The sequence below is a fragment of the Cygnus olor genome, chromosome 10 (genome assembly GCF_009769625.2).
Source record: "Cygnus olor isolate bCygOlo1 chromosome 10, bCygOlo1.pri.v2, whole genome shotgun sequence".
Taxonomy (NCBI): domain Eukaryota; kingdom Metazoa; phylum Chordata; class Aves; order Anseriformes; family Anatidae; genus Cygnus; species Cygnus olor.
In genome coordinates, this window is record NC_049178.1 from 6,250,148 (window position 1) to 6,277,582 (window position 27,435).

The 27,435-nt window shown below is 39.6% G+C and overlaps 3 protein-coding genes across 10 annotated transcripts; 2 read left to right on the forward strand and 1 right to left on the reverse strand.

Annotated features, from left to right (window-relative positions):
* Positions 1-4,545: 4,545 nt before the first annotated feature.
* Positions 4,546-5,743, reverse strand: LOC121075683 (protein BTG1-like). Its single transcript, XM_040569194.1, is given in 3 exon segments — positions 4,546-5,216; positions 5,218-5,509; positions 5,597-5,743. Coding segments are annotated over 3 exon segments (459 nt in total). The 5' UTR covers positions 5,715-5,743; the 3' UTR covers positions 4,546-5,167.
* Positions 5,744-10,512: 4,769 nt separating this feature from the next.
* On the forward strand, positions 10,513-11,981 carry LOC121075626 (ATR-interacting protein-like). Its single transcript, XM_040569115.1, has 3 exons — positions 10,513-10,819; positions 10,902-10,988; positions 11,962-11,981. Exons 1-3 carry the CDS (start codon positions 10,513-10,515, stop codon positions 11,979-11,981), a joined length of 414 nt encoding a protein of 137 aa, XP_040425049.1.
* On the forward strand, positions 11,001-26,421 carry LOC121075687 (ATR-interacting protein-like). Of its 8 annotated transcripts, XR_005823102.1 has the most exons (13): positions 11,002-12,449; positions 13,095-13,210; positions 13,552-13,712; positions 15,247-15,342; positions 16,126-16,255; positions 17,827-18,546; positions 19,263-19,405; positions 20,023-20,114; positions 21,034-21,117; positions 21,391-21,640; positions 22,941-23,024; positions 24,616-24,727; positions 24,848-26,421. XR_005823102.1 is itself a non-coding variant. In XM_040569197.1 (12 exons), exons 1-11 carry the CDS (start codon positions 12,258-12,260, stop codon positions 23,006-23,008), a joined length of 2,052 nt encoding a protein of 683 aa, XP_040425131.1. In that variant the 5' UTR covers positions 11,002-12,257; the 3' UTR covers positions 23,009-23,024; positions 24,616-26,421. The 8 variants fall into 8 exon arrangements, 6 of the variants coding, with proteins under 6 accessions (XP_040425135.1, XP_040425131.1, XP_040425132.1 ...); XM_040569197.1 differs by having other exon boundaries at positions 24,616-26,421; XM_040569198.1 differs by lacking the exon at positions 24,616-24,727.
* Positions 26,422-27,435: the final 1,014 nt, after the last annotated feature.

The following is a 27,435-nucleotide window of genomic DNA, read 5'->3' on the forward strand; positions in this document are numbered from 1 at the left end:
ATGATGCTGACTGTACTTGTTACTACCAAGCTACACAAAGTTAATGGCTTATGCTTTAGGAAGTTCATATTCAAAGCTGCTTCGTCATAGCATCTACACAGACCGTTTATGTTTATACATGTTTTTTGGAGGAAAAACAAACAAAACAAACATGTTTCAAAGACGAACTTACATTCTGGGCAGATCTCCAGGATTACAACCTTTTTTTTCCCCCTAAGCTAGGTATGTATTTAGCCTGAGAGGTTTGTCTCAAACATTACAGAACCATTTTGTGATGTAATTTTTCTTCTTCTAATTGAATTATGTATGGCAAAGTTATGTTATCAGAATATATATATATATTTGCAATTCTGTCTTTCAGTGACTCTGGACTGGTTTGCTCTTAACGTAAGTGACTAAACACTTATTTTTCACAGTATTTAGATTTTTAAGAACCCCTAGGGAGAACAACTGATACCATATAACTTCTGCTAATGAGGCTATACAAGTATTACCATCAATAATCTTGGGTCCAATAGTTTAAATTAGTGATAAAAAACAAGCTTATCATGAATCACAATGTAATTTGCATCCTTATTGCCACCTGATACGCTCGAGATCTATGTATAGTCATACTGATTGCAAAGGGGCAGCCAAACCTCAGTGCACAGCGATCCCCCCAAGCAGATGAACATCTATGTAAGCGTTTTATAAATATATTTAATATATAAAAAAATATGTGACTGTGAATGACTGTGAAATATATTGCTCCCTCAAGAAGTTACCAAATTTACAAATTCCCATTGTCAGTTTACTTCTCAGTGGAAAATTTGACATGACTTTATACTAGAAAGCAAACATCACTTGTTAATACCGGAATAAGTTTAATCCTTTGAAAGACAACGGTGAAAATAGATGAGCCTGTTACTCACAGCATAAGAACTATCAACAGCAATTCCGGTGTCACAAGAGAAAATACTTTTTATAAAGTAAATGTGACAGTAGAAGGCGTCAACATTACTAATCAAGAATTAGAATGCCTCTATCAACCCTAAAGTACAGATCTTCCCATGACGCCACGTCAACATGCATCAGCTTGAGCCTGGAGAAACCACACAAAGCCCGTGGAAATGACGCACTGATACCACATAATGCAGAAATGAAGATGAGATCAGAGTTCTGGATCACACCTCTTACCACACAAATGAAAAGAAAAAAATGTGAAATGGAAAAAACATACATGCATTATTATTAAGCAACAAAATCTGAAGTTAATAACGTGAAAGGAATAATTAGTGGTTAAAATAGGTAAGAAGCCAGCTATGCAAAAAAGCAATGACCTTTTAACATGCATCTGTAATTAAAGTGTAATGTTTTTATGTACATCAGTAATTAAACCGTGACGAAGACAGTAAAATTGTTGAAGCAATGCATATATTCAACAAATGTTTTCCATCTGTATTTGATAACGCAGATAATTTTGTACTGCACAAGGATGATGAAATACTTCCAATATATTTTAACTAGAACAGACAATATCAAAATCATTTTTAGAACTTTGTAATGAAAAACATAACCATGAGATCCTGAAAAAATGTCTAAGAACTGGCTTAGGATATCTATGGGACCCTGATGCCTATTTCTGATGAGTTTTGCAGTAACTAGAAAGTTTCTCAAGAGCAGGTGTCCCAATATTAAAAACATAACAACTAATAATTGCAGGAGAGTTGGATCACTTTTAATCACTAAATAAAAAAGGAGGTTAGTTAATATAGTATTAGTTTACTTCACAACAAGACACATAATTAGAAGGAAAACAGCATCATTAATCCCAGTCATCATTTTATAGAAAAGCCATCCCGTTAACCTTCAGTTCTATGCTTTGTGTAATTGCAGTACCACAGACTACTTAGGCTTTTATAAGACGCTTCACCTAAAACATGGCATTCTAAACAAAATAAAACTACACAGTAAGAAATGCACTGAGTGAATTAAAAATAGGTTAACTGTTAAATATGATATCTTCTGCTTATGGCAGTACTAGATCTGAATTAAGTTTTCAGTGTTCTCAGTGAAGTGAAAGTCAGAGTAACATCAGTGCTGGCGGAGCTGCAAAGGGTGAGAAAAGTGAGGTTTGGGTCAGTTGGTTAACTACACTCATTCCTTAAAAGCACACTCACGCACATATTAAAAAAATGAATGAGTTTGCAGGAAGCATATATATAATTCCTAGTTAGAAGAATATGATTTACATTCAAACTTACAAGGCTTAGTCTTTTTAATCCTGAAAAGAAAAACCAGACTGACCTTGATTACAGTATGAAGTACATACAAGAAGCCACACTGAAAGGCTTCTTCATCTTGAGGATAAAGAAATAAGGACACCAATGTTTACAAATCACGTTTAAAACATGCCAAATCACCCCTTGAATTTAACACTAATTGTATCAGCCTTAAACAAATACAGAGAACAGACAATACCCTTATCTCTTGACCTTTCCAGGTCAAAACTAAAACCCTCTCTATTTTTTAGCTGTAAATAATGAGTTGGGGCACGCTATATAGGAACTGAAGTACATAAGCGGTAAGGCTATGTAAACTAATGGGACCTTCTGTATTGCATGGGTTTTACAGCTCATAAGGACAAAGATTAAATAAGCATCTTTGCAGCAAGGCAATCTTTTTAAAGAACAGGCAAATGCATTCTTTTTCACATATAAATGTTTCTTCTAGCTTTACCTATCAACAGTTGTTTTCCTTAAAAAGTGATGTCACCTTTCTTCCTGCCAACAACAGCCTCCTTTACTACCAAGGGCTCTATTCTCACAGCAAGGCCTTTGTTTCCCACAGTACTGCCCAAGAGCTCTTGGACATGTTTTTAAAGCAGTGGAATGCAGCTCTAGATGTCGCAAACTAGTCTGGTCTATTTACTTGCAGATCAGGTGTTTGCTCCAGTGGGTTTTCTGCAAGCTCCCAGCCTCCTCCACCTGCAGAGTAACTTGAACTCTGCACCTGCAACATAAGTGTACGAAACTGAACTTGAATTACACAGACAAAAGTGTCCCTTTTAATGATTAGCATCAAATTTCCAGAGTAGGTTCAGACAAGTGGGGCACAGCATGCTAGATACAGGCTATTATACAATATACCAAGTGTGCGCTGCTGGAGCAGGATGATTAATAAATAAGAAGTACACCACAGCTGGATTCACCCAGGCTCTTCTCTGCTCTTACATAGCACACAAGAAAGGAACATCCAAAAAAAGCTACTGTACCCTGCTTGTCTGTCAAACCACACCCACTATCTGGAAACCATGCCCAGTGTCCTCATTCATCTTTCACTCCACTCCTTTGAACATTTACTGCTCCATAAAAGCCACTGTTCAGCTAAACACTTTGTGCTGCATCCTTTCAGCCAAGCTATGCTCATCTAGTGTGCAGCAAGGCCAATTATCCTGCAAATGACACTTATCTGAAGAGGGCACCTCTCCTTAGTAGATTTAAAGTTACTTCATACAATTAGCAACAAACACATCAAATTTGTCCCTTAGAGGTCCTAAATATATATCCCGTACAGGCAATTCTATCACAGGAAAAGGTGTTACTACGAAAATAAAACAATGCCATAAGAACCGATTTTTCACTCTTTTAAGGTCTTGCAGCAAATTTATTTTTTATGATAAACATATTTTTCACTTAAAATAACCCAGAAACTCATTTATTGGAGTGACAGACTAGAAAAACAATTGTATTTTTATTCTTTACCAAGTTTTAACTACTAAGGATGTGGCACTACTCACGCTGTTCAGATGAAACAAAGACTGCTAGATGAGCCTGCCTCCAAAATAACAAGGCAAACAGTAATCAAGACAAACAGCAGTGAACAAGCCACAGCTTTTTCTAATGCAAACAAAGAAAAAACATCTTCATGCAAGCTGGAGTTCTGCCCTTTCCAGTTTGCCCAGACCTGCCTCTTTACTGTATGTTTTACCATGTTATTGACATAGGGCAAGAACCAAATCCTATTCTGAAGTCTCCACAAAAAACAGGAACAAAGTTTTGATATTACATTGAAACCACTGCATTTGATATTTTTCCTAATTTGTACCTAACTGGCATTAGAGACACAAACAAGATGAGAAGGAATCCAACCTAACTCAAGAAATGGCAGTTTCTTGTTTCACAAGAAAGTCAAAACAGTTAAATGATACTTATCATTAGTGTTTGACTCCAGCTTCCTACACGGCTTTAAGTTGCAGTTTTAAACATTAACTTCATCTCCCAATGAACTCAAAAACATTCCTGCAACTGATCGAGTGTTAGAAAAATAATTTTGCTTCCATTCAGTTTCATACAGCACACACTGAAAAACCACACAGCTCTGCTCAGACACCTTGTGTCTGAGCTGCAATTAAGCATGTTGTAGCTATCTGAAATAAGGGTGAATATTAAGGGCTTCACCTTCTTAAAGGTGGAGTATCTGAAATGATTAGAAAGAGCTACAGAAAGCTTTCAGAGCAATGTTTCAAAAAGAAAAAACAACAACAACAACAAAAGCCAAAAGCACTTTGAACAAGTCTTTATTATTCTACTTCAATAACTAGAAATAACAAGATAACTATTTCCCCAATGCCTTCTGTCAAAACGTTGGGGCAAGATGAAACCCAACCCTGATATAAATGCATGCTTTGAAAGAGGAAAAAATAGAAGTTACTTTTTGTTATTTCTGCCTTACAGCCAAACTTGAACGACCCTCAGAAAACTCTGTGCAGACAAGTCACTGGAAAGATTTACGTGCAGCTCATTAAATTTGTTTTTAATCCCGTGTTATTGCTTTGCAAGTTGAGTTTTTTTAAAACCAAGTGCTAATCTTGACTAAAATTCATCAAGAGTGCTACAATATTGCTTTTTTATTACAAATAACTAGTACTTCCTTGAAAATATAAATGTGTAAAACAGTCAGCTGACTGCACAGTGCATTTACAGTACGTGATCCAGAGAGTAACAGGCAGCTTAAAGAACTGCTTTGTACATTAGCCCTTGGCCACAAAGAACTTGGCAGTACTACTACGGCTTGAATGACTATTGGGTGGAAAATACTACCACTACCAATAAAAAAAGAATAAAGATCTCGGTCGCATCTACTTTTATCAGAAACCAGGATATATATACATCGTTGGAACAGGAACTTAACTAGAAACCGTCATCATGTTGTAATTCTCGGAAGGGCTGGATCTGCTGCTCCTTACGGCTGGTCCTACTCTCCAGCGGTTTGGTCGTCTCCTACCCTGGCTGGGGACTTTCGTAAAGGACGCAGATAGAGCCGTTTTCACCTATACGATAGGACACCTCGAAAGGGTCGACCCAAAGAGTTAATTCGCTGGGTAGGAGCTGGAAGAGTCTCTCGTGGCTCAGCCCAATCATCCCCGCCGCCTCGCCTATCAAGGGGTCCATCTTGTGGTTGATCCTAATGCAGCGGTACCCGGAGCCCTTGGAGGGCGCCAGGGGGAACCAGTGGTGCTTGTACCGCTCTGCGGGAGGAACAAAGAGCAGCGTCACCGCGGCCCCGCGCCCCCCCACCGGGCCGGGGCCCGCCGCCGCCGCCGCCCCCCGCTCACCGCGCAGCGCCTCCTGCAGGCACTCCCGGAAGCGCCGCAGCCGCTCCTCGCCGATACCGCCGGCGGCCCGCAGGAGGCGGGTGACGAACGCCGCCGCCGTGCACACCTCGGTCCACATGGCCGCCCGGCCGGCGCGCCACGCCGCGCCACGCCCCCGCCCCGCCAGCCAATGGCGGCGCCGCGCCGCGGCCGCGTCACAAAGGCGCGCCCCGCCCCCGCCCCGCCCCGCCCCGCGGCGGAGGCCAAGGAAGGTCGTGCGACCCGCAGCCGCTTTTCCTTTCTGGGCTTATTTAAATCCATCCCCTCCTTCCACTGGGTTGGCCTTAAATCCACCTCAGCTTGAAAAAGGCACCTGCCCCCATCACCGCTGGGCTCTGTGGTTCTAACATTTTATATCCTCCGTTGTTAGAAGAGCGCACGCCGCTCCTTCACGCTCCTCTCTAAGGCATCGCCATTCGCAAGAGCCGGAGGGAGCTCCCCTGTGAGTGAACTCAATAGCATCTTGTTTCCCCAGCTGCACATCTGAATTGTTTTCACCTCTTTCTTGCTTGTCAGCGTAAGAGCGTGACATCAGCTCTAGCTCAGTAGCAGCAAAAGCCACACACAGGAGTTAAGGAGAAGGCTTGTCTGCAGACCTTTAAAAACAGATCTTGTTTTACTGCTGTTCAAAAGTTTACCAGATGCTTACTCATCAGTAGAAGCATGAAAAAGGTTTGGCCAGTATTTCAGTTGTTACTAGCAATCAGCTGAACACAGGTTTAGAATTTACAGAAGTTATTTACAGCAAGTTTCCCCAAGCCTCAAAGAATTCCATCCCTTTAATCTAAGGGTCAGAAGTCACTGAGGCTATACCCAGAAATCCCAACCCACCTAGCTGGAGCACTAGAAAAGAACAATACAGGAGAAAACTCATAACAGACTTGAGTCTCATCCCACACGGGGGGAGCTCCCACGGAAATGCTCAGTTACCACTGGCAATAGCAGGACAGACAATGTGTTCGTTAAAGCATCTATTAATTAGAGAGCCCTCTCTGGTTTATTTCTGCTAGGTCCTGCTATCTGACACATCGAAGCAGTCAAGCAAGTTTCACTACGTTTACTATTAGAACCTCTTCAGACTTAGTCTGTCTGTACAAAATCTGCTTCAGGAAAGCAAGTTCCTGTCCAGTTTGGACAAAATTGTTTGAAACAGTATGACAACAATAAAATTCACATATCGCTCCTGCTTACTTGATCTTATTCACCTGAATAAGACTTCTTGCCCCTGCTCTTCCCTACTTAATAGACAGCAACATGACCAAGACAGAAGGGTCAAGAACCTCAAGTGACAGAACTATAGCACCTGAATTTTGGATAGATAGTCCCACTTTCAACAGTCCCACTTTATGACTTCACATTTAAAGCTGTTGTTTAAAAATCTAGCCATCGTATTTCAAGTCCATAAACTTTGGAGTATAATTCTGTATGTCATTTTATAACCTAGCCAGAGATTTTTATCCAGTACAGGAAGAAAAAAAAAAAAAAATGTATTTTATCTCTTCTTCAAGGAAAACAGTGAATTTCTGTGCTTTCTTTTCCTTTCCCTCACAACTGTTAGCTCTATACGACCTCTGTTCCTGAGGAAGTGTAGACAGCTGCATCAAGATACTATTTTATTAGAACACATGTTCAATTAAGTTCAGCATGCATTTCAGTAACTCAGACTTTAGAAATTAATTAAAAAATAATCTTTGCCGGTATCTGGGCGTAACAGTCATCCAATTACTTCAGTCTTATTGAGAATCAGAACACAAAATCCACATCTCCAGTTTTGGAGACTTCACTGGTAAGATTATCCAGGCACACACAGACTACGCCGCACCACCACAGCTGAGCAGGCACAGTCATTACTTGTAGTCAAGTTACATGAAAAGGAGTAAGCTTGCATTATTTAAGATACTACCTTGGTTTACACAGAATTCCTGTAGTAGATAATTATTCCTGCACAACAAAATTTTACTGTCACTGTAAGACCAGCTCTGGGACTAAGTTTATCCTGCACATTCTGCCAGGTACTTATCTCAAACGCTTCCCCACATTATTCACATCCCTTCCCTTTGGATAATACAGAATTCCCCTACCATATCTGCACTGTGTGACTTCAAAGCCTTTGACACCCTGGCAGTGTTGCCACAGACACAGGAAGACAGCTACTCGTTTCCAGGTGACATAGACAAACACACCAACATGCTTACACTGAAGTCATGAAATTCTTACTAGTATTCAGAATAAACATAGCGTTACTGTTAACAGCATTAAGAGCTATACAAATCCAGACAAGGTATCAGACCATGCTTAATTACACAAAACACTTTCTCCTTTCCAAGCTGCGTATGCCCATACGAACATACACACAAATCCCCGGTCGGTCAAGGCTCTACTAAAGCTAGGACAGATATTAAGGGACCTGATTTTGACTTGCTCGTGAGAAACCTGAGTAAAGATCAGAGTAGAAAAGGCTTTTGAGCAACCAAATGAGAAGTAGTTGAAAGCACTGCAGGAGAACAAAGAAACGTCACAACACTGCTAGCACAGATCAGTGCTCACTACATTGAGGTCTGGCGCCTAGGTCCACTAAGCAGTGCATTCAAGTGAGATAAGACGGTTTTGCTGTAAAAATGAAAAGATGCCACAGCTAGCAGCTGATATCAAAGTCACACCTGGATCTTTTATATTCTCCACAGCAAGTTTCATACTTAAAGCTCAAGCTACACAAACCACAGAAAGAAGACAGAGAAAGCAATAGCTGTATAACTATTAGACTTTCATCTCCATGCCAGAAAATGGTTCCATATGCATTAGTATCTAGATCTTTGGAAACTAGTTATTTGCTGATTATTACGGTAGCCATTTATATAAATAGTCTGTTTTAGAGAATACCAGTGCTTCCTATAATGCAACAGTGTGAATGTAATTAAGCAATTGCAAACAGCATACCAGCACAGTTAAGCATGACCTGTTGAAATATGTCATTTTTCAGCAGAAACAAGTTTTAAGCAGTACTCTCTCTCACTCTCTCATCCCCACACACAAACTGCAAGCTTCTTCCCCCCACCCTCCATTTTCTGGAAGACTTTTAGCTTTGAGAGTTGAGAAATCTTATCACACAGACAGAAACAAATGAATTACCACTACCATGCATATCATCTTCTTCCACAGAGATTTTTTTTTTTTTTAGCTTATAAATTGAGACTTACCTTTGCTGTTATTCTGTTTACCTGCAAAGTCATTTCTCTTCAGCAGAAACACCTGGAATAGAGAAAGACAGTCAATATCTCGTTACATCTTATTTAAAAAAAAAAAAAAAGTATACGCAAGTGTTCTACTCTATTTTTCCTCAACTTTAGCTGGGGGGAAAAAATGAAGCTGTATCAGCAATACATCACCATCGTTGTTTAAAAGTAAAAACGGTAAACAACAATAGCACTAGCCCAGTCAGTTATCATATAAAATAATAATAAAATGAAAAATAGGAAGACCAAGTAAAATCTAAGTCAAGATCCTTTTTGCTTAAAGGTCTTAGTCAGCCTTTCTAGAGTGACTGAAGCAGAACCCTGGACCCTCTACGTGAAGGTTTTAAACAACACAAGAAGTTTTTGTTTTACTCCATCTATTTGAAGCATTTCTTATTAAACATAATCCAGTAAAAACACTCTTAGAAACACTAGTTGCTTTTATCACCAGACCACAGAGCCAAACATTATGCTAACATTCCCACTACACACAGAAAGAATATTTCTGAATACAAAGGACACATTCAATGAATTAAATGCTAAGACTCTCCATAGTCTCCTCCATCTAATAAATTAATTAACAAAGTATATCTTCATATAAGAAGCCTTACACCCATACCTCACAGATAAAGTGATGCAAATCTCACCTTTACAACCACCCTCCCCTCCTGCAGGACTGCCCCTTGCGTATGTCCCTTGTGCTAAGTAGCTGCAGCTGTCCTGCCTGCCTGAGTCCTGAGGGATCACCTGTGACCACTTCAGTGGAGAAGCTGGGAGGAGCTGGGACAGCTGAGAACACTGCTCAGACTGCCTTTCTTTTGGCCTTTATGGGCGATCCCAGGCTCCCCCTGTTTATGCATAAACAGTACTTAAATAAAACGGATTACACTCCAGCAATGATTTAAGTTTGCTGCATGTGAAGGGCAATAGAGAAATGAACAAGAGCAATCAGATTTCTCCTGTGGAACCTGAGATGTGCAATGCTAACAGCACAGCGGTTCTCATTTAAAGGCCACCAAACGATTACGAGTCGCTGGCTTCCAGCACTGGGAGCTGTTACTAACCCTCTTTTAGAACCACGCTGTGAGGCCATGGCCTACTCCGAAGAGTTTGTCAGCCCAGCAGCGACCGCATGCCCACCTGGGTTACACGAAGCGTACAGTAGCTGGAAAGATCGTTTTTCAACCCAAGTTATGGAGGTTTTATGAACAGACTGAGGTGTGATTATGACAGCAAATTGCTGCCAGTAAACGAGCAGCAGGTTTTTAGTACAGATTTTTTGCAAACATTGCACTTTCCCGATACTATTACCTCCTACCGGCTCTGCTTTATTAGACGACAAAGCAAAACAAGCAAACAAACAAACAAAAATATGAAAATAGCCCGGTTATGACCCCAGTTTCCCTGGGAAAGGACCCAAACAGCCAAACCCCAAAACGAGGCGGCCGCCTCGGGTTTACCACAGCACGGGGAAGGTCACGTGGGCTGACATCACACCCCCCTCTACGGCTTTGCACGGCCGCCCTCGCGTTACGCCTGGCTGCGGCCCCCATTGGCCGGGCGGGCAGGCTGCCGGCCGCTGATTGGCTGGCGGCCGGCGCGGCGGGCTCCGCGCTCCCTCCCCTCGGCTCCGCGCTGCCCGCCATGGCAGCGCCCGGGCCGCGGAAGCGCAGCGGCCCCGCGCTGTGCGGGGCGGGCTGGGCGCGGGGCCCCGCTCCGGCCGCGGCGCTGGGGAACGGCGTCCCGCCTCACAAGCGCCCCAAGGGGCCGGCGGCGGGGGCCGAGGCGCCGGCGGACCCGTTCGGGGACGGCGACGACTTCACGGCGGACGACCTGGAGGAGATCGACACGATCGCCTCGCAGGCGCTGTCGCAGGACGCGGCCCCCCCGGGACGCGCGTGGGGAGGCTGGGCCGGGCCGCGGGGCAGGGCCGCGGGGAAGGAGCCCAGAGGTCGGTGTGCGGAGGGCCGGGGGGGAGGGGCCGGTGCTGGGGCGAGCCTCACGGCCGGCGTGCGGGTCTCTTTCCGCGGCAGGGAGCGGCGCGGAGAGCGGGCTGCTGAGGGACGCGTTCCGGTTTGAGGTGCTGCAAACGCAGCACGAAGAAACCCGGCACAAGGTGGGTGACGGCCTCCCCTCCCCTCCCCTCCCCTCCCCTCCGAACGGCCCTTCCTTCGGTGGGGCCTGGGGGGACCTGCGGGGACCTGGGGTGCAGCCGTGCCTTCTGGTCAACTTTACTGAAACCCACGGATTTAGTAAAAGCATCCTAATAGAGACAGCTCCAGTAAGAGAGAGCAGTACTTTATTTCTTGAGCATTTCAGCTAAGCAAACGCCGCTCTGTCAGCTTTTCTTGTTTCCTGTCAAATCCATTCTTATTTTTGTACGTTGTTTTGTGCAATTTAAAGACTTGCAAAAGGACGTTTAGGTGGTTACGTTTCCTCCCGGTGATGCCACATGGAAACATACTGCTCGGAAGACAAAGATGCAGGAAAGTGCAAGCGTGCAGATGGCCATACCACATCAGGCAGCTTAACAAGAACATAAGATCTGAGCAAGTTTATGCAAATATTTTACTAGAATGTTCTTTTAGTCTCTGGTAGAATTTCATACAGAAACCACTACCAGAGATAGTATAATATTCTTCAGTGCATTTTTTAAAACACTCAGCTGTTTTTTGATAACTCTTGGTGTCAAAGTAGTCAGCAGCTTAAAAACACATTGTGTCAGGAAATGTCTTCTTTGATTTTACTTTGAAGTTCATGAGTGATTCTAGCAGGTGGGGCTTGACTACTAAGAGAGGCAGTAAAAGAGGAATAACTTGTGTGTAGCAGTTACGCTTCAATAGACCTTTGTTTCCTCAGAGTTGTGCTTTCTCCCATATGGAAGGGTCCTACTCTATTTACAATTCTGTCACCGTCCTTACCTCTCTTCCACTTCTTTTATATCCCCCTTTATTGGGAAGGCCCTGCCTGTATACGACGTGAGGGTAAAACGTAATTTTATATCATGATATAGAGGTGTCTTTATACTTCTTTCTCAATCCTTATCATTGTTACATCCCAAAATTTTAATAAGTTATTGTTGTGTGCGACTAGAATACTTTCCAAAAAAGTAGCGTAAACATAGAGGAGGAGAAAGAAAAGAATGGTCTCTGACAGATACCAGCATAGTGTATTGACATATGCCTTTGCTGTCATTTTATAATTTTGTTAGAGAAAACACTAGCTGAGCCTGATTTAATCAGAAAGGAAAAAAAAAAAGATTAGAAGCCATATTGCAGACTTTCTAAACTGGTTTACAGAAACATTTTTCTCTGTAGAAAGTATAAGCATGCTTAATCTTCAACCACATAGATAATGATACAAATACTTTTGGTTTAATACATCGTTTAATGGAATTCATCTCTTTGCAGCTGAAAGAAATGGAGGATGAAATTCTTACTAAAAATGGAGAAATTAAAATTTTGCGCGACTCAATGCAGCAGATGGAGTATGCTATGGAGGAACAGAAAAAATCATATATGCTATTGGAACAGCAAAAATCTCAGACCCTAAAGGAAAAAGAAAGAGAGTTCTCCAAAAAGGTTTGTAACTATATCAGTTGCCTTCACATTACATGTGGAAGCCAATTTTATGACTTAAATGATATTATAGTCCATTTAGTCAAAGGAAGAACATTTGTATGGAACTTCCAAATCATGTACACTTTTGTTATCTAGAAGAAAACACGTGTGAGAACTTGCTGGTGGGTTTCTTCTGCCAGCATAAAAGAACTAAGTTAACATGGTAGAATTTTTTGATTGCTTGTTGTTTTCTTAAACAATCCCCAGAAAATTACAATTGGAATGTATTGTTAAATGGAAAAATTAGACAGATATTCTGTATGACTCTGATCAGATTGCTATTCCTGTTACAGTCATCTTTTGAAAGCCCCTGAAGAGGACAGTGGCTGCTTTTATGCTGTTTACTCTGCTGTTAATGGCCTCACTGCAGTCATACTCTGCGTGGCACTTGGTCTTACCAAGTCATATGTTTCTTGCCTGAATTTTGACACTTGGTTCTAACGTAGTATTAATTGGATTAGGATACATAAAAATGGAGATCTTGTGCAGAGATCACAGTAAGTAGATGGTAATCTTGAAATCTTGCAGTAATTTGAGTTGCTTTGCAGTTATAGCACCACTCACGTATCCGTAACAGTAAAACTGTCTCTTGAATTCCCCTTTCAGATACTGTCTTTGCAGTCAGAGTTGCAGTTCAAAGATGCAGAAATGAATGAACTAAGAACGCGACTTCAGAACTGTGAGAGAAATAAACATGTTACTCAAACAGTTTTAACACCAAGGTATGAGTTTTGGAAAACGAATTTGTGTTCCCTTTTGCAGTACATATGCTAGAAGTACTACAGAGGTTTTCTTTCTTCATGTAACTCTTAGTTCTGTTTTCTTGAAAAAATACAACCAAAAAAAGTTTGTTGACTTCTGTGAAATTTGCTTTAAAAGACTTCTCTATGACAGACTTACAAAGAGTGGGTAGTGAAATATGTCTAAAATATCAATGCTACAAACAATATTAAATAGATCTTTCTTTACTGTTTAATAAAATACTTCTAAAAGAGATACTGATTCATCAAAGTTGGTTGGGGGGGGTATTTTCTCCTCTTGCTTTTTTATTTTTTTTAAATAGCCCTAAAAAGAATTCTGCAATCCAAGTGAAATCAGAAGGATGTTCTCCACAGCCTGGAAAAAGATCTTTTCCTACAAAGGAGTCTTTCAGTGCTGACACGTCTACTAGACCATCTTGTTCTTCAAGAAACTTGTTTGCCCAGGCTGCTTCCATCAAAGAAGGTAAACCCATATATAACTTGCAACATTTTTAGCTGCATATGGACATTCTGCCTTTGATAAAGCTTTTTGTACTATGTAACTGAGTGGTTTCAGTAAGAGTGCGGTAGGGAAAAACAGTATTTCTCTTAGTTTGATTTTGCTTAAATTTATTTTGGTTTTATAGCAATTGGCATTAAGCTATGACTCAAATTTGCATGAAGATCAATTTAATTCACATCTTGGTAAATGTCAGTGTACCAGATGCCAGGATATCAGTGATGAATTATCTGTTGGCTGTAGTGAAAAACTTTCATTTATTATGGGATGAACTAAAATACCCAAATTGTTATCTGCCCTTGTCACTGAAGAAAGAACAGGAAATAATTTGCCTATTTCTTGAAAATGTCTGCTAGTCAACTAATGCTTTTTTTTGGATTACTGCGATTCTGGCTTTAATAAACAGACCCTTTTTTGGCATTTTATTTTAAATGGTACATATTTAGCCATATTGAAAGAAACAGCTGAAACCGGTTACTCATTTCCTCTTCTATGTATAGAGCAGTAATTCTCATAAAATTGCATCTTTAAATTCATTGCGTAAAACTTAGGAAAATAAAATATGTTTGAAGATTGCTATAACATGAAATAAAAATAGCAGGTTTTTTTTGTAGCAGCCAGCGAAATTTGGGTATCATCAGCTAATACTTACAGAAAACAAAATGAAAAATTTGAGACATTACCCTTCAGCTACAGTATTCAGCCTGAAACTGTGTGGGCAATATGAACTTTCAAAAACAAACAAAAATAACTACAGTAGCCTTAAAGGATTAACACTGTTATTCCCCCCCCCACACCTATTCATTATGGTAACAACATTCAGTACGCCTATTTGTTTGAAAAACACGCTGATGAGTTGTCTTAGGAACCCTGCAAGGCTTTTTTCTACGTTTTTACATTTTCTAATGTATTTTAGGGAGCAATTCTGCTTGCATCACAGCTCTTAACTGTAGTATTATAGTTACTATATTAACTACATAGTATTAGAGTGTTTCAGTACCTAAAGGGGACCTACAAGAAAGCTGGAGAAGGACTCTTTATCAGGGAATGTGGTGATAGGACAAGGAGTAGTGGCTTTAAACTAAAAAAAAAAAAAAAGGTTAGATTTAGATTAGGATATAAGGAAAAAATTTCTTTACTCAGAGAGTGGTGAGGCACTGGCACAGGCTACCCATAGAAGTTGTGGCTACCCCGTCCCTGGCAGCATTCAAGGCCAGGCTGGATGGGGCTTTGGGCAACCTCGTCTGGTGGGAGGTTTCCCTGTCCACAGCAGGAGGTTGGAATTAGATGATCTTTAAGGTCCCCTCCAAATTATTTTATGATTCCGTGATTATTATTTGACATTACTGAGTTACGCAAAATATGTATTTTATGCTGATCTGCTGCCTGTGTACTTCCTATATAATGGCTGTCGCTAATTGAATGTGCGTAAATGATAGATACGGATTTATAAGCAATCTAGTTCTCATACATGAATTGTAATTACTGTTTGTTTTAGATAGTAAGATACCCCATCCTGAAGTTTTATCCATGAAGCATGAAACAGTGGCAAAAAACGGTTCCTATAAATCTGTACATAAACGAAACACACAAGGTAAGGTATTGCTGGTAGCACAGAAATAGTGAGCGTTTCTGAGGTACGGCTAAGGTGCCAGTACTAAGCTGTGTCAGGCTGACGAACCTGCTACGTGCAGTGCCAATGCACAGAGGTGGTGAGCTAGCTGCTTTTTGCTTTGAGTATTGTGATTTTGCAATAAAACATTTCAGATTATATTATCGTCTTGTATCTCCACAACATTCTGATATTGTTACTCTATTTAAGAAAAATGTTTGCCTGGGTTTTGCTTTATGGAAGGATATGGACCAAGATATAGATTGAGAGGCATCTTACTAGGAGGGTGGCTCTTCCACTATTAAGATACTACACTTTTTATTGCAAACTTTGCACAATTTTTTCTTTAAGTAAAAACAATAGAGCAACATTTAAAATGTTCAACATCTTGCTTCCAGTTCAGAAAAGGATTGTATCACATGATTTTAATGTCTGGAATGGAAAAGGGAAAGCAAGTCACCAGGATAGTTGTGGGTTATAACAATCATTTGGATTGAGATATTTTGCTAATATGGGGATTGTAATTAAAATCTCTCTAAATATAACTTGGTTAATATTTAAATCACATCTTGAAGATTTTCAGAAAAATGTATTTTAGAACGTGATTCTTTTCCTGAATTCTCTCTTGTAAGAAAGAGAAAATTTGTAACGAAAAAATAATTGTGGTTGAGAGCACTATAAATGAGGTTAATCTTTTGAAATATTTTTTGTTACTGTTGTCATTGATGGTAAAACTACTCCAAAGACAATTATATATCTTTTCAGGTTCTATCTTACTGAATGCACTGATGAAGCAGCCCATTGTCTCTGGGTCTTTACTAGGTCTCTGCCATCTTCTTAGCGGTAACTCAGAGACCCTACAAGGAGCTATGTTACAGCCTAACCTTCTGGATACGTAAGTTTATTTTTTGTTTTACTATATCAGACGTGTTCTTAGTATAGTGGCAGTACAGTGGTACACTCTGTATGAAACGCTTACTCATGTAGGACTCATGTTGGATGTTTCATTCCTTGTGTTCAATGCTGTTTTGCTGAGGCCATTTAAGGCACAATTTGGAATGTCATTCTGTGTCTTCAATTATTAATGTTTGATTATTGTGGATACTAAATACTGGAGAAACACTAGGAGAGAAACTAGGTTAATTTTATTTTAAGGGAAGGCACAGAAATAAGTAAAACTTTAAAGCTACTATCAGCCACAGCTATGCATATCTATTTAAGGATATAAAACTTGCATTGCAATGAAAGAAGTACATAAACAAGATCATGAGTCAAGTAAGAGTAAAATGTGATCAAAAGAACTGTAGAGTTTTTGTTTTAAACTAAATTTATGTTCAATTCATGTACAGTTTTTGCCAGACACAATGCTCTGTAAAGTATTTAAATACAAATATTAGATATAAAATTGGCTGAATATGTCTTTAAAAGTCATATTTGTTCCTAAGGCTTTTGTTGTTACCTGCTTTACTGCTCTTTTGTTGAGAATCCTATGCTTTTTATTTAAGGTTTACTTAAACATAAAGGTTAACTCTTGTTGATTGTTAAATTCAAGATCATAGTTTAGAAAGGAATTAATTGCTCACAAAATCTGGATCACAACCCATAGTTTATGGGAGGGTTTACAGGACGGTACCTTGTAAACGTTTTCCTGCACCCACTGATACAGCAGAACTTTTAATAAAGGTTTTCAACACAGCTTTCTCAAGTTAATAATCTACTCAGTCTGTTTTTCTTCTTCCCAAGACTACTCAGCCAGGCTTATTATCACCATCTCTCTTGAATACATCTTCTTTAATAATAAACTTTGAAAACTTAATATCAGTTAATAACAGTTCAAGCATGTTTCTCACTTTGAAGAATTAGACTGTAGCTCCTGAAATTCCTTTGCTTTTCTGATATGTTGTTTTATTAGTAATTCTTGTGTTTTGTGGGGTTTATGGCATGGCTCACGTCTCATTGCCCATGCCACTTACGCAGGCAGTTTCTGCATTTGGCCTTTGTAGCTGCATTTTGACTAGTTAATTGCTAAAAGCTGTCCCTCCGTTTTTTTGTTGAAGTCTTTTGACAGCCCCTACTTGTTACATATCAGTAATATGCAAATATTCTTTCTTCCCAGAAGCTACCAAATGACTTCAGGGGAAGATAAGAATATACAACAGGTCTCAAGCACATCAACTGAGAAGCCAGTGTTTGAAATGTAGTTTTATACAATGGCTACTAATGAGCTGGTAAAGTTACGCAACTATCAGTCCTGAATACTTTCACAAGACTTAGGATTGTTTTGATATTGTTCTTCCATGCAAGTATCAAGGAGTAGTTTTTTTTAATTTTGGGAATAGACACCTAACTACAGTAGCCTTTCTATTATTTCATTCAGAATATGGGTAACTAATAAATGAAATTAATTTTTCAGCTATGTTTGCTACCTTTTGCTGAAGTATTTTCCTTTTTATTTTATTTGGATAGGAAGCCGACACAAATACGCAACATCAGGACAACTCAGGAAGAAATTGCTCCTCTTGTATCCCTGCGAGAAGCTCAAAAACTTGCAATAACAGGATTGAACTTGATTGCTATGGATGAAGGGTCATCTGCAGGAAGCCTAGCAGGAAGTGGGAGAGAGTTCTTGCCCCTCAGATGTTGCAAGATCAGAGGCGCTGTGCATCTCTTGCCCTTGGTGGAGCACCATATTGGTGCATACTGTCAAGCAGTACAATTGGCGGACAAGGCAGTAAATGGTTCTTGTGGAAACCATTCAGTTGTTTCTTCTAGAACCAGCACAAATACGGTATCAAGTAAGGAGGACTTCAGGTTGTCTCTTGAAGAAACAACAGTTATATCACTGGGTATTCTTTATTATTTGGCATTTTATAGCTGGGATGTTGTCCACATACTGCTGTCTGCTGAAGTAGAAAAAGGTTCTACTGTTGGAGATGACGAGATTTCCAAGATGGACAAAAATGTGTTGTGTGATAATAAAGAAGATACCAGGACACAAGGAGGGCTGTCTGAAGCTCCACAGGATGTCCCCATTAACGATCGAGCTCAACATTCTTTGTTCAGAAAGCTGATTCAGGTTTTAGATTTTTCTACTACAACAGGCTCCCAGACTGATAACATACTAACGCAAAGCCTGAAAGTTTTGGTAAAATTAGCTGAAAATTCAACAGTGGACTTGCTAATAAAGTAAGTCAGTAATAGCTTTAAAATGATTTCAGGTTCTTTGTTGTTTAGTAGTTTTCATTCTCAGTTGAAACTAATTTGTGCAGATGACAGTAGAAATTATGACATGTATGGGAGAGTATCATATTTCTCAGCTCATCTTTGAGATGCATGGGAGGATCTGCCTTTGCTGCTAATGAATGAGATAATTGCCCCAAATTAATAATAAGATCTGCTTATAAGTTTATATGAAGCAGACGCTGTTGCCTCATTGCATAGCTGTCACTTTGAAGGGAGAAAACTTCTTAAGGCTGTATGCAGTTGATAAGTGTTTTTTTTGTTTGTTTTTTTTTCCAATTGCTGGGAGATTTTAAGGAATGAAAGCACAGGGCTTTCTGTTTTATTTATTTAGTCTATATTAATATGATAATGTAAGTATATAAAATAAATTTTATACTACAAAATATTTATAATATTTATTTATTCTGGCACATAAAATGGCACTCTTAAAAGTGCAACAATTTGTCTGCTAATGGTCTAATATATGGAACCATATTGTGAATCGCAGACTGTCTTCAAAATCTAACAATATGTTTTTCAGCTTATGGCATGTAAGTTGAGATCACCTAGTTTTGAATGGCTGAAAAGGCATGAATTACGATGCTGCATATAAGAAATGGTGAATTATTTTCAAATTGTCAGTGCTTTTCATGTTTCTAACTCAGATTTTTCTTTTGAAGTTTTCAGCACTTACTGAGTAGCCAGATACTGCTCCGTTGTCTGTGTCCAGAGATCCCTTTGCGTGCTGTCCTTTTGACCGTGAAACTGTTGTCTGTACTTGCTCAACACCACACGTTGGTTGCTCAGCTTTGTTCTCATTCAGGTAAAAGATTGCCTAACACATAATTGTTAACAGCTGAATGTTAGTTAGCACAACTAAAAATAATACAAATAAGCCTTGCTCTAAAGTATTAAACCCCCCAAAGGCAAAGCCTGCTGTGTCACCTAAAATCATTTTCTAGCACCGAGCTCCAGTTACTGTTTAAAGAATATTTTGTCTGGCAGTATCCATACAGAGTTTTGATACTCATCTGGACTTTTAAAACTACTTTCCAGATGAATGTTTACTATATTAAAAGTTGATATGGAAAAAGGGGTTTCGAGGATTTGAAGGCTAATTCCATTCTGCAGAGGATCTGCACTCATGACAATGTTGAGTTTAGGGATTACAGTACCCTGCATGACAAATACTCTTTGTCTAGTACCCTAAGAATGTAATAGGAGAGTAGCACCACAAATGCATATAAAGTTTAGGGATACTAATTTCTTCAGCACTGCTTAAGGTGTCTGGAAGTAAAGCAAGAAGTTGAATCTGTATCTTGAGCCCAGGATAGCACTCTACGTATTTTCTGAAATATGTTATCTTCTGTGGAAAAAAAAAAATACTAATTTTTATCAGAAACAATTGACTAGTTGGGAAAAGAACAATTTGTCTTTCAGATGCCTGCCTTCTTCTTGCACTGTACATGTATATCACATCAAGGCCAGATAAATCAGCATCTGAAGTGCTTTGGCTTCAGCTGGAACAAGAGGTAACAACAGCTGTTAGTTCACGTGCTTTTTCCTATTGGGGGGTGGGAAGGGGGAAGGGAGGAACAGGGTGGTGCACAAATTGTTTGAAAATAAGTTCTGTCTTCAACTGAAACAAAAATTGAGAGTATTTGCTTGCAGTAAAGGATTACATTGACTTTTAAGAGAAGCTGTTTGAAATTGAAACAATAACCACTCTTCAAGATAACATCAGTCATAGCAGTCAACATAGTTAAGTCACTGAAAAAGCGAGTAGGCTCTTAGGATGGCTGTAAATGTTCAAGACTGCAAGTTTTGTTTTGCTTTTAGATTGGTGGAGTAAAAGGAAGCAAGACCTATGTTTCATTTTGATTTTATAATTTACTTCTGAACTGTATCTTTGAGATCATTCCAAATGGAATACAGTGTATGGTGAAATACTAGCTTGCTGTACAGTATGCATGATCCTGTATAGGGAGAACAGTTTTTGAATTTAATTTATATTGTTCGTAGTGCCAGGGGTGACTTGTGGGGCTCTACAGTTTGCTCCACCTCTACTTTCACTTAAAAGAATTTTGAACTATTTTCTAAAAGTATTTTCATTATCCCCTATCTGCATTGCATTTAGGAAGTGCAAACATACGATGTGTATGCACTGAATCCTTGTCAGCCTTTCTTATCAGGAAGCTGAAGTGGTTTCTGTACAAGGCAAATCCCATGTCTGTGTTAGTGTTTTTTTTTGTTTTTTTTTTTTTCCCCCTGTAATAATACTTTTTTTCTTTTGGTGGGGTAAAAAGATGAATTGTTAAGAAAAGAACCAAGAATGTTTAAAACCAGTAATGAAATGACATTTCTACCTCCCTTTATTTGCAGCTTAATTGTGTGATAATTATGCAGAACCCTAGTACTTATTGTAATGCCATCTGCGTGTTTTTGTAATAGACAGTTAGACTCCTGACAAGGTGTATGCGGCGCTCCAGGCCAGCGATTTTACTACCTGGTACAGACTGCCAGTGTAACCTTGAGGTACGTCACTACAGCTACTGAATTTATTCCACTGAAAACTTAAAAGTTACTCCTAACAATGCTGAAGTAGTTTTTTCCCCTTTTTTAGCTACACTGAAACAGAAGTGTTCTGTACTTCAAAGTCTGCCTTCTTCTGGAAAGCTTGTTTTTGCTTGCTAGAAAATATTCTAAAATTTGGATGTCTGAAAAGATTGATTAGTGAAGTTCATAATGAAATAACTTTTCCACTGCTGTAATTTTATTTTGTGTACTTAAACTCTTTATCTCTTGCAGGTGGTTAAGGCACTAATTGTAATGTTACATAGACAGTGGATGAAGATTAGAAGATCTGATAGCGGCTCGTGTGCACATAAGGAGCAAATTATTCAGTTTTTACGAGATGCTGTTTTACTCTTACACAGCCTATCTCAGAAAGATAAACTGTTTCATGAACACTGTTTGGAAGTACTGCATCAATATGACCAAGCTATGCCAGGCATAAGAGCCATTCTCAAAAAAAATCAAAAATTGAGTGCCTGTGAAGGTAAATCAAGTCACATTACAGAGTTGTTTTGTTGTGTTTTGTCTTCTCTATTGTGTGAATGAAATTCCACTTCTGTCTCATTCCTCATTTAACGAGTACTATGTACCAATTAATGTGGATATTTTGTTGATCAGACTTGAAAGGGTAGTCCGTAATCTAGTTTCTCAAGCTTCATTACACCAAATCACTAGCTTCCTTTCTTCTCTCCATAGATGTCCCTACTGTCGGATCAAACAAAATCCTTTGCTCCCCCTCCCTTCAGTAGAACAATCCACACTGTATGTTACCTCACTTTAAATTACTCCAAATTTCCAACTAGCATTACGCTTTCTCTCTGCAATTGTTTTTTCCCTGCATACCTTAACATCTTCCTTGTCCCTCTTCCACCGCACCCTTCCTCCATTACCCCAAAAGCTTCTCTAGCCCATGTAACATCCAGACTTTACCTTTGCTTTGCACACTTCGTGTCTATTTCCTGCAGAGCAAATCTAGTGAGATTGTCTCTGCTCCCTGTACCTGGATGCCACCTCTTCATTCACTCATGGCATTATTTCCATGCATATTTTAGAGCTAATGTGAGGACTGTGCTCTCATGTCAGTATGCGGTTTGCTATAAGACACCATGGTCTTACTAAGAGTCCGTGTGATAAATCTTTCGGTGGTGGTATTTTGCATCAGTAAGGCAGGTCATGCAAGCACACCACAAGTGCTAACAGTGACTTTTCTGAAGAGACTAAACAGCATGCTATGTATTTGTTCTACTCTGCTTAGAGTGTCCTAAAGTTTTCAGGAACTTCTCCTAACGCCTTGTCTAGCTGTGCTTGGAAATGGACCAAAAGAGTGTAACAGCTTACAATTTTGGGGATGGTGGTGCATACATGTGCTTGCACATGTGTACTTACCAGTCAGGTTCTTCCTGCTAATCGCAAAATACTATGCTTTTGTCCAAGTGGCTTTTTAAAATAAGTTTACAACAATAAGGCTTAAAACTTTATTAATAGTCTTAGATAGTTCTTAAAAAAAAAAATTTACTCTTCACTATGTTTCCCCGGTAACTAAATTTGGTTGTCCAAGATAGCTCTCTCCTTACTTTTAGGCCTTAAAGGAAAGAGGAGGAGTGGGGAAAAGTTTGTATGACAAAACACATATATAAAGACCTCTTTACATTTAAACCTTGAAAAAGTCTATTTGATATAGTCTTCTAGAGGAAGTTTTTTTTAAATACAAACAACTCCCAGCTATAATTTTATCAAGTACAAAAATAATTCTCTAAAACTGTGCTTTTCTATTGTTGTTGCAGAGCTGATGTTGGATGAATTGTATCCTCCTGAGCCAGAAGCAGAAGATCAGGGAATGGACTCCAGTTAGCTAATGTTTACCAAGGGTCTCTGTCCTTCCTTATTTAAATCATAATAATCAGTGCCAATCTGAAAATTAAATGAGCTGTTTTATTAAGTGATAATCTAAAGGTTGCACTCAAATGCAGCACAACAAAAATGTATTTCTTTGTTGTGATTTTATGCTATCCAAATGAACCTGAAAGCAAAGAAATTTTGATGTAAGAAAAATGATACTGCAATGTATTGTTTTGCTGTGCAAAACCACCCAAGGGGTTATGAATGGTTCTGTTTGGGTTTCATTCTTCATGAAACAGCTGTAAATAGAATGGAAACTTTTTGTTTTCCATTTTAACTGTGATTACAGCTAAATTTCAGCTAAATTTATGATGCTGAATGTCCTGAGGTGTTTGTGATCACTGAGTTCATATGTAAGTCTTCTAAAAATATTTGTTCTGTTTCTTTTGCAGCTGTTAGCACGTTCTTGCATGATTTCCACATTTTCATGTTGATATTAGTAAATTGTTTATTGTGCTTTTTATAAATTTGTAGAAATAACTTACAGTTGGCGGTTCAGTTCTGAGCAAGAAATTCATCAAAGTCCTGTAATAATCATCCAAGATCACTCATTTTTTCCCTCAAATCCGTGAATGTGCTGAAAGTACAACTATTTAAGATGCCAAAACAAAAAATAGTAGAACTTTTTCCAAAAGTTACCTTAGAAGAATGAGATGGTAAACGTTTAGGCTATTTTTTTTGTCTTACTAGGCAAGAGAGGGATGTTTAAATCCGTGCAGAATGACTGTTTTCTGGGTTGTGGTGTTTGCATCTGTGTTGTAGTAAAAATGAATGAGTGCTTCTAGGGTACAGAACAAATAACAGGAGGAAGAATTGTTGCTTTACCCTTTCAACTGTGTATGATTATCAGCTGCCATACTTAGCTGCTGGTAGTGGCTGAACCTTAGATCTTAGAAGTGTAAGTGCTACTAAAATAAGCCTAGAGGTTTGTTTTTACCTTGGAATGCTTTTTTCTTTTGACAGATACCTGATTCTAATTCTATAGAATACTAGAATTGAATAGAGGAAGCTATGGATTATACCTTCTTTTAACAAACATTGAACTTTTTTCAATTTTTAAGTGAAAGCTGCATTTATGAGGCATCTCAAAAGAAGGAACAAACCTTTCCTTAGGCCAAAACTGACCTTATGTAGTGTTTGTAAGGAAGTAGGGGAGAAATGATCTACAGATAGTAGACTAAGTTAAATTCAATCCTAGCTTTCAATTGCTTTGTTTTAATGTTGTATGTACTTCACTACAAGGAGGACAGTGTGCTAATTTTAGTGCTTATGAAAGAAACTAGAGCTTCATATTCCTAGATTTTGCAGTTAACAGACATCATATTACAGCTGAGCAAATTGTGATGGCAAAAAAAAAAAAAAAACCTGCACTAAGGAAAGAGGGACTCCTACCAAGACAGGATTACAGTTGGGCAGCAAAGAGTACTGTTAACAGTGCTCTTAATTTAGAGTCTAGTATTTTTGGTCTCTTACTGTTTTATCACCCTAAGCTGTTTATTATTTTTATCTGCTGTGTAACTAAATTAGCACTATACCTTCCCCTACTATCCTCTTCAGGAGGTGGGAGGTGTATTAGGACTGCCTGGGGCCAGAGCAAGGCATGGAGCATATACCTTTTCAGTTCATCTCCCTGGGGTTGGATGGGTGCTGGTTTGCATTCTCTGCACTGAAGGTGAAGGGGGTTGAAAGCTGTTGCTCCATGCAGGAAGGAGGGAAGAGTGGAACATATGGCGCTGGGCTCAAAGCTGGCCCTTGGGCTGGTCTCAGTTGGTTCCCTTCTTTGTTTCCCTAGGGCATCCTTCCTCTGGACAGGGCTGGACTTGAGAAAATACATGCCAAAGAATTTCTTTTGCGCCAAGAAGTGAAATGTGCTCAAAGCTACTTACAAGACCTGGGGCAGGGATCAAGCTATAGAAAGGACCCTTCCAGGCAAAGCTTTCTTGGCTTCTGCAGCTGCTCTGGGTGTTAGGCTGGCACCCAGGCTGGGCAGCCCCACGTGCTGTACCGGTAGGTCCAAGCAGGCAGCTGCCTTACATCACCTTTTGCAGTGCTGGTGCACAAGAGGGACACACTCATATTCAAAACAAGCCTGGATCCAAGGACCAGAATGAAGAGGGGAGAGAGTACTACAGTGGGAGGCAAGCCTTTGGAAAACTGGGAAACATTCAGTTCTCCAGTCTTAACCCAAAGACGCTGTATCCTGCTCAGTGTGCTAAACATGCTCTTGGCTGGGCTCTTGCTTTTGAAGAGAACTTTCCCAGAAACAGCTGTACAGGAATAGCTAGTGCAGTAATCCAGCATCTCTCTCAGGCCAAAGCTGCTAGGTACAAAGCTTCACTCCTTCCTCCCACAACGCAGCCCAGGGATCATCCTCCACTTTGAGCAACCGCTGACAGAGCTCCACCAGCCATGGGCTGCTGGTGCTGTGATAAATTCTATCCACAAGCTGCCAGCAGCTCCTCTCAGTAACAGGCTTCAAAAGGCCCTTTAGAGCAGCTGGAGAACTGCTGTTTTCCTGCTTGACTACAGTGAAGAAGGACACAGGCACATACAGCAAAGCTTTCCTTCCGAGTTCATGTATGTTTGCATAGTAACTACCTTAAGAGCACCACTGTGACACTGGACAAACTACAGAAGTTTCAGCATGATGTAAAACTAGTACACTTTAAAAAAAAAAAAAAAAAAAGGCAAGTCCTGGCCTTTAGGATTAGAGAGAAGAGCTTGAAAAATGTAAATTAAAGACCCTTTCTTTACTCAAAAGCCAAAGTAAACATGAACATGATTCTTTAAAAAGTCTTGTGAACAGTTGTAAAGCAGTAGCTGACACTCAGTCTGCTGAGAAGGGCCAGCGTAGAGCTGTCCTATCAAACCTATGATTGTCACACTGTCCCAAAATGCAGCAACCTGCCATCAGTTTTTAAGTGCTCTCTGCTGTTTCCACCACCTAATTTCTATAAAGATAATTTGAGCATACAGAGAGAAGATGAACTCAAATCACTTCTTTGGGTGGTTGGACAGATGAAATGAGCTGTTAGAAGAGGTTGGTCTAAAAGGAGTTAAGGAATCCCAAATTGTTGAAGCAATCCAAAGTTATAAAAACTGGTTTAAGAAATTCCTGGCTTCATCTCAAGGACAGCTTGGTAAGAGGGAGATGTGTATTACTGCTAAACTTCATATAAACAGGAGCGTTATCTGTGGAGAAAATGCTAGGAAAATACACACAAATTGTTCCCTTCTGGCACTGGATTCCTTCCCATCCACCCACTCTAACAGACAACACCCTAACATGTATGTCTACACTCTGATCATTTTCATCCTACTTTTGACTTTAAAGTGGTATAACCTGGGGTATTCTGGAGGCTGTATTAAAAAAAAAACACCACCTCACACCTTTGCCAATAGAAGTGATAGTAACATCATGGTATTATGAAATTGAAGGGCAGCTTTTAAAACTTAAAACATTTTCTGCAACTGAAAAGTTCATGCTCCTAAGAAAAAGTGAGGCTATACTCTTGTGAGTATACTTACACTTTTTTTCTCTTTAGAATTGCCATAATTCGTTGTTTAAGTCATTTATAGTTACTAACAAAAAGAACAGGATTTTGCCTTTTTGTGTTTTGTCAATTTTTGAAAGATTGTACTGACCTCCAGTAATTCTTCCCTTTTTACATTGTTAGAATTTGGGATTTAAATTTTTTTTTTTTAGAGATCCAATCATGTATGCAACAGATGATCATTCAAGTGTGGTTTTTTTTTAAGGATGATGGGGGCCACTGGCAAACTATGACCTGAAAGTAACAGAACTCAGACTGCTCTCACCAGACACTCCCTGTAGAATTTACAGCACAGCAGCTCTTTTTCAAGGCCAGTTCCTATTTTCCCATGTTACAGATAAACCGTTTCTCTGAGAAAAGGAATTTACTCCAGCAACAAGCACTGTCATAGGAGTGAATATTGAAGCATTAAGCAACACAAACTAGTCATGTTCTATACATGACCATCACATTCATCAGTTGGCAGCAGCCAGCCTGCTGTTTCGCTTCCCTTCTGAAAGCTGAGCTAAGTATAGCTGGCTTTCCCCCCTCAATGAGCTGAGCTCTGCAGGCAGGGCTAAAGCTAGGCAAGAACTGGACGAAGGCAGCAATTGCTTCTATTAGTTTAGCTATTACTCAGACATTGTATGCAAAAAGGAGAAGGATGGCCTTGCTGACTTGCATTTTACGACGTACTGACACTTCTGGCTGAACAATCACAGTTCAGGAGGACGTATCGCTGCGTTGGTAAGTGCCTTCCTGTGGTGATCCAGGGACCTGATGCACTGAATGGATTCAAACACGGAACAGTTTATTTCTGCTAAAGCTAGGTACACAGATAAAGTAA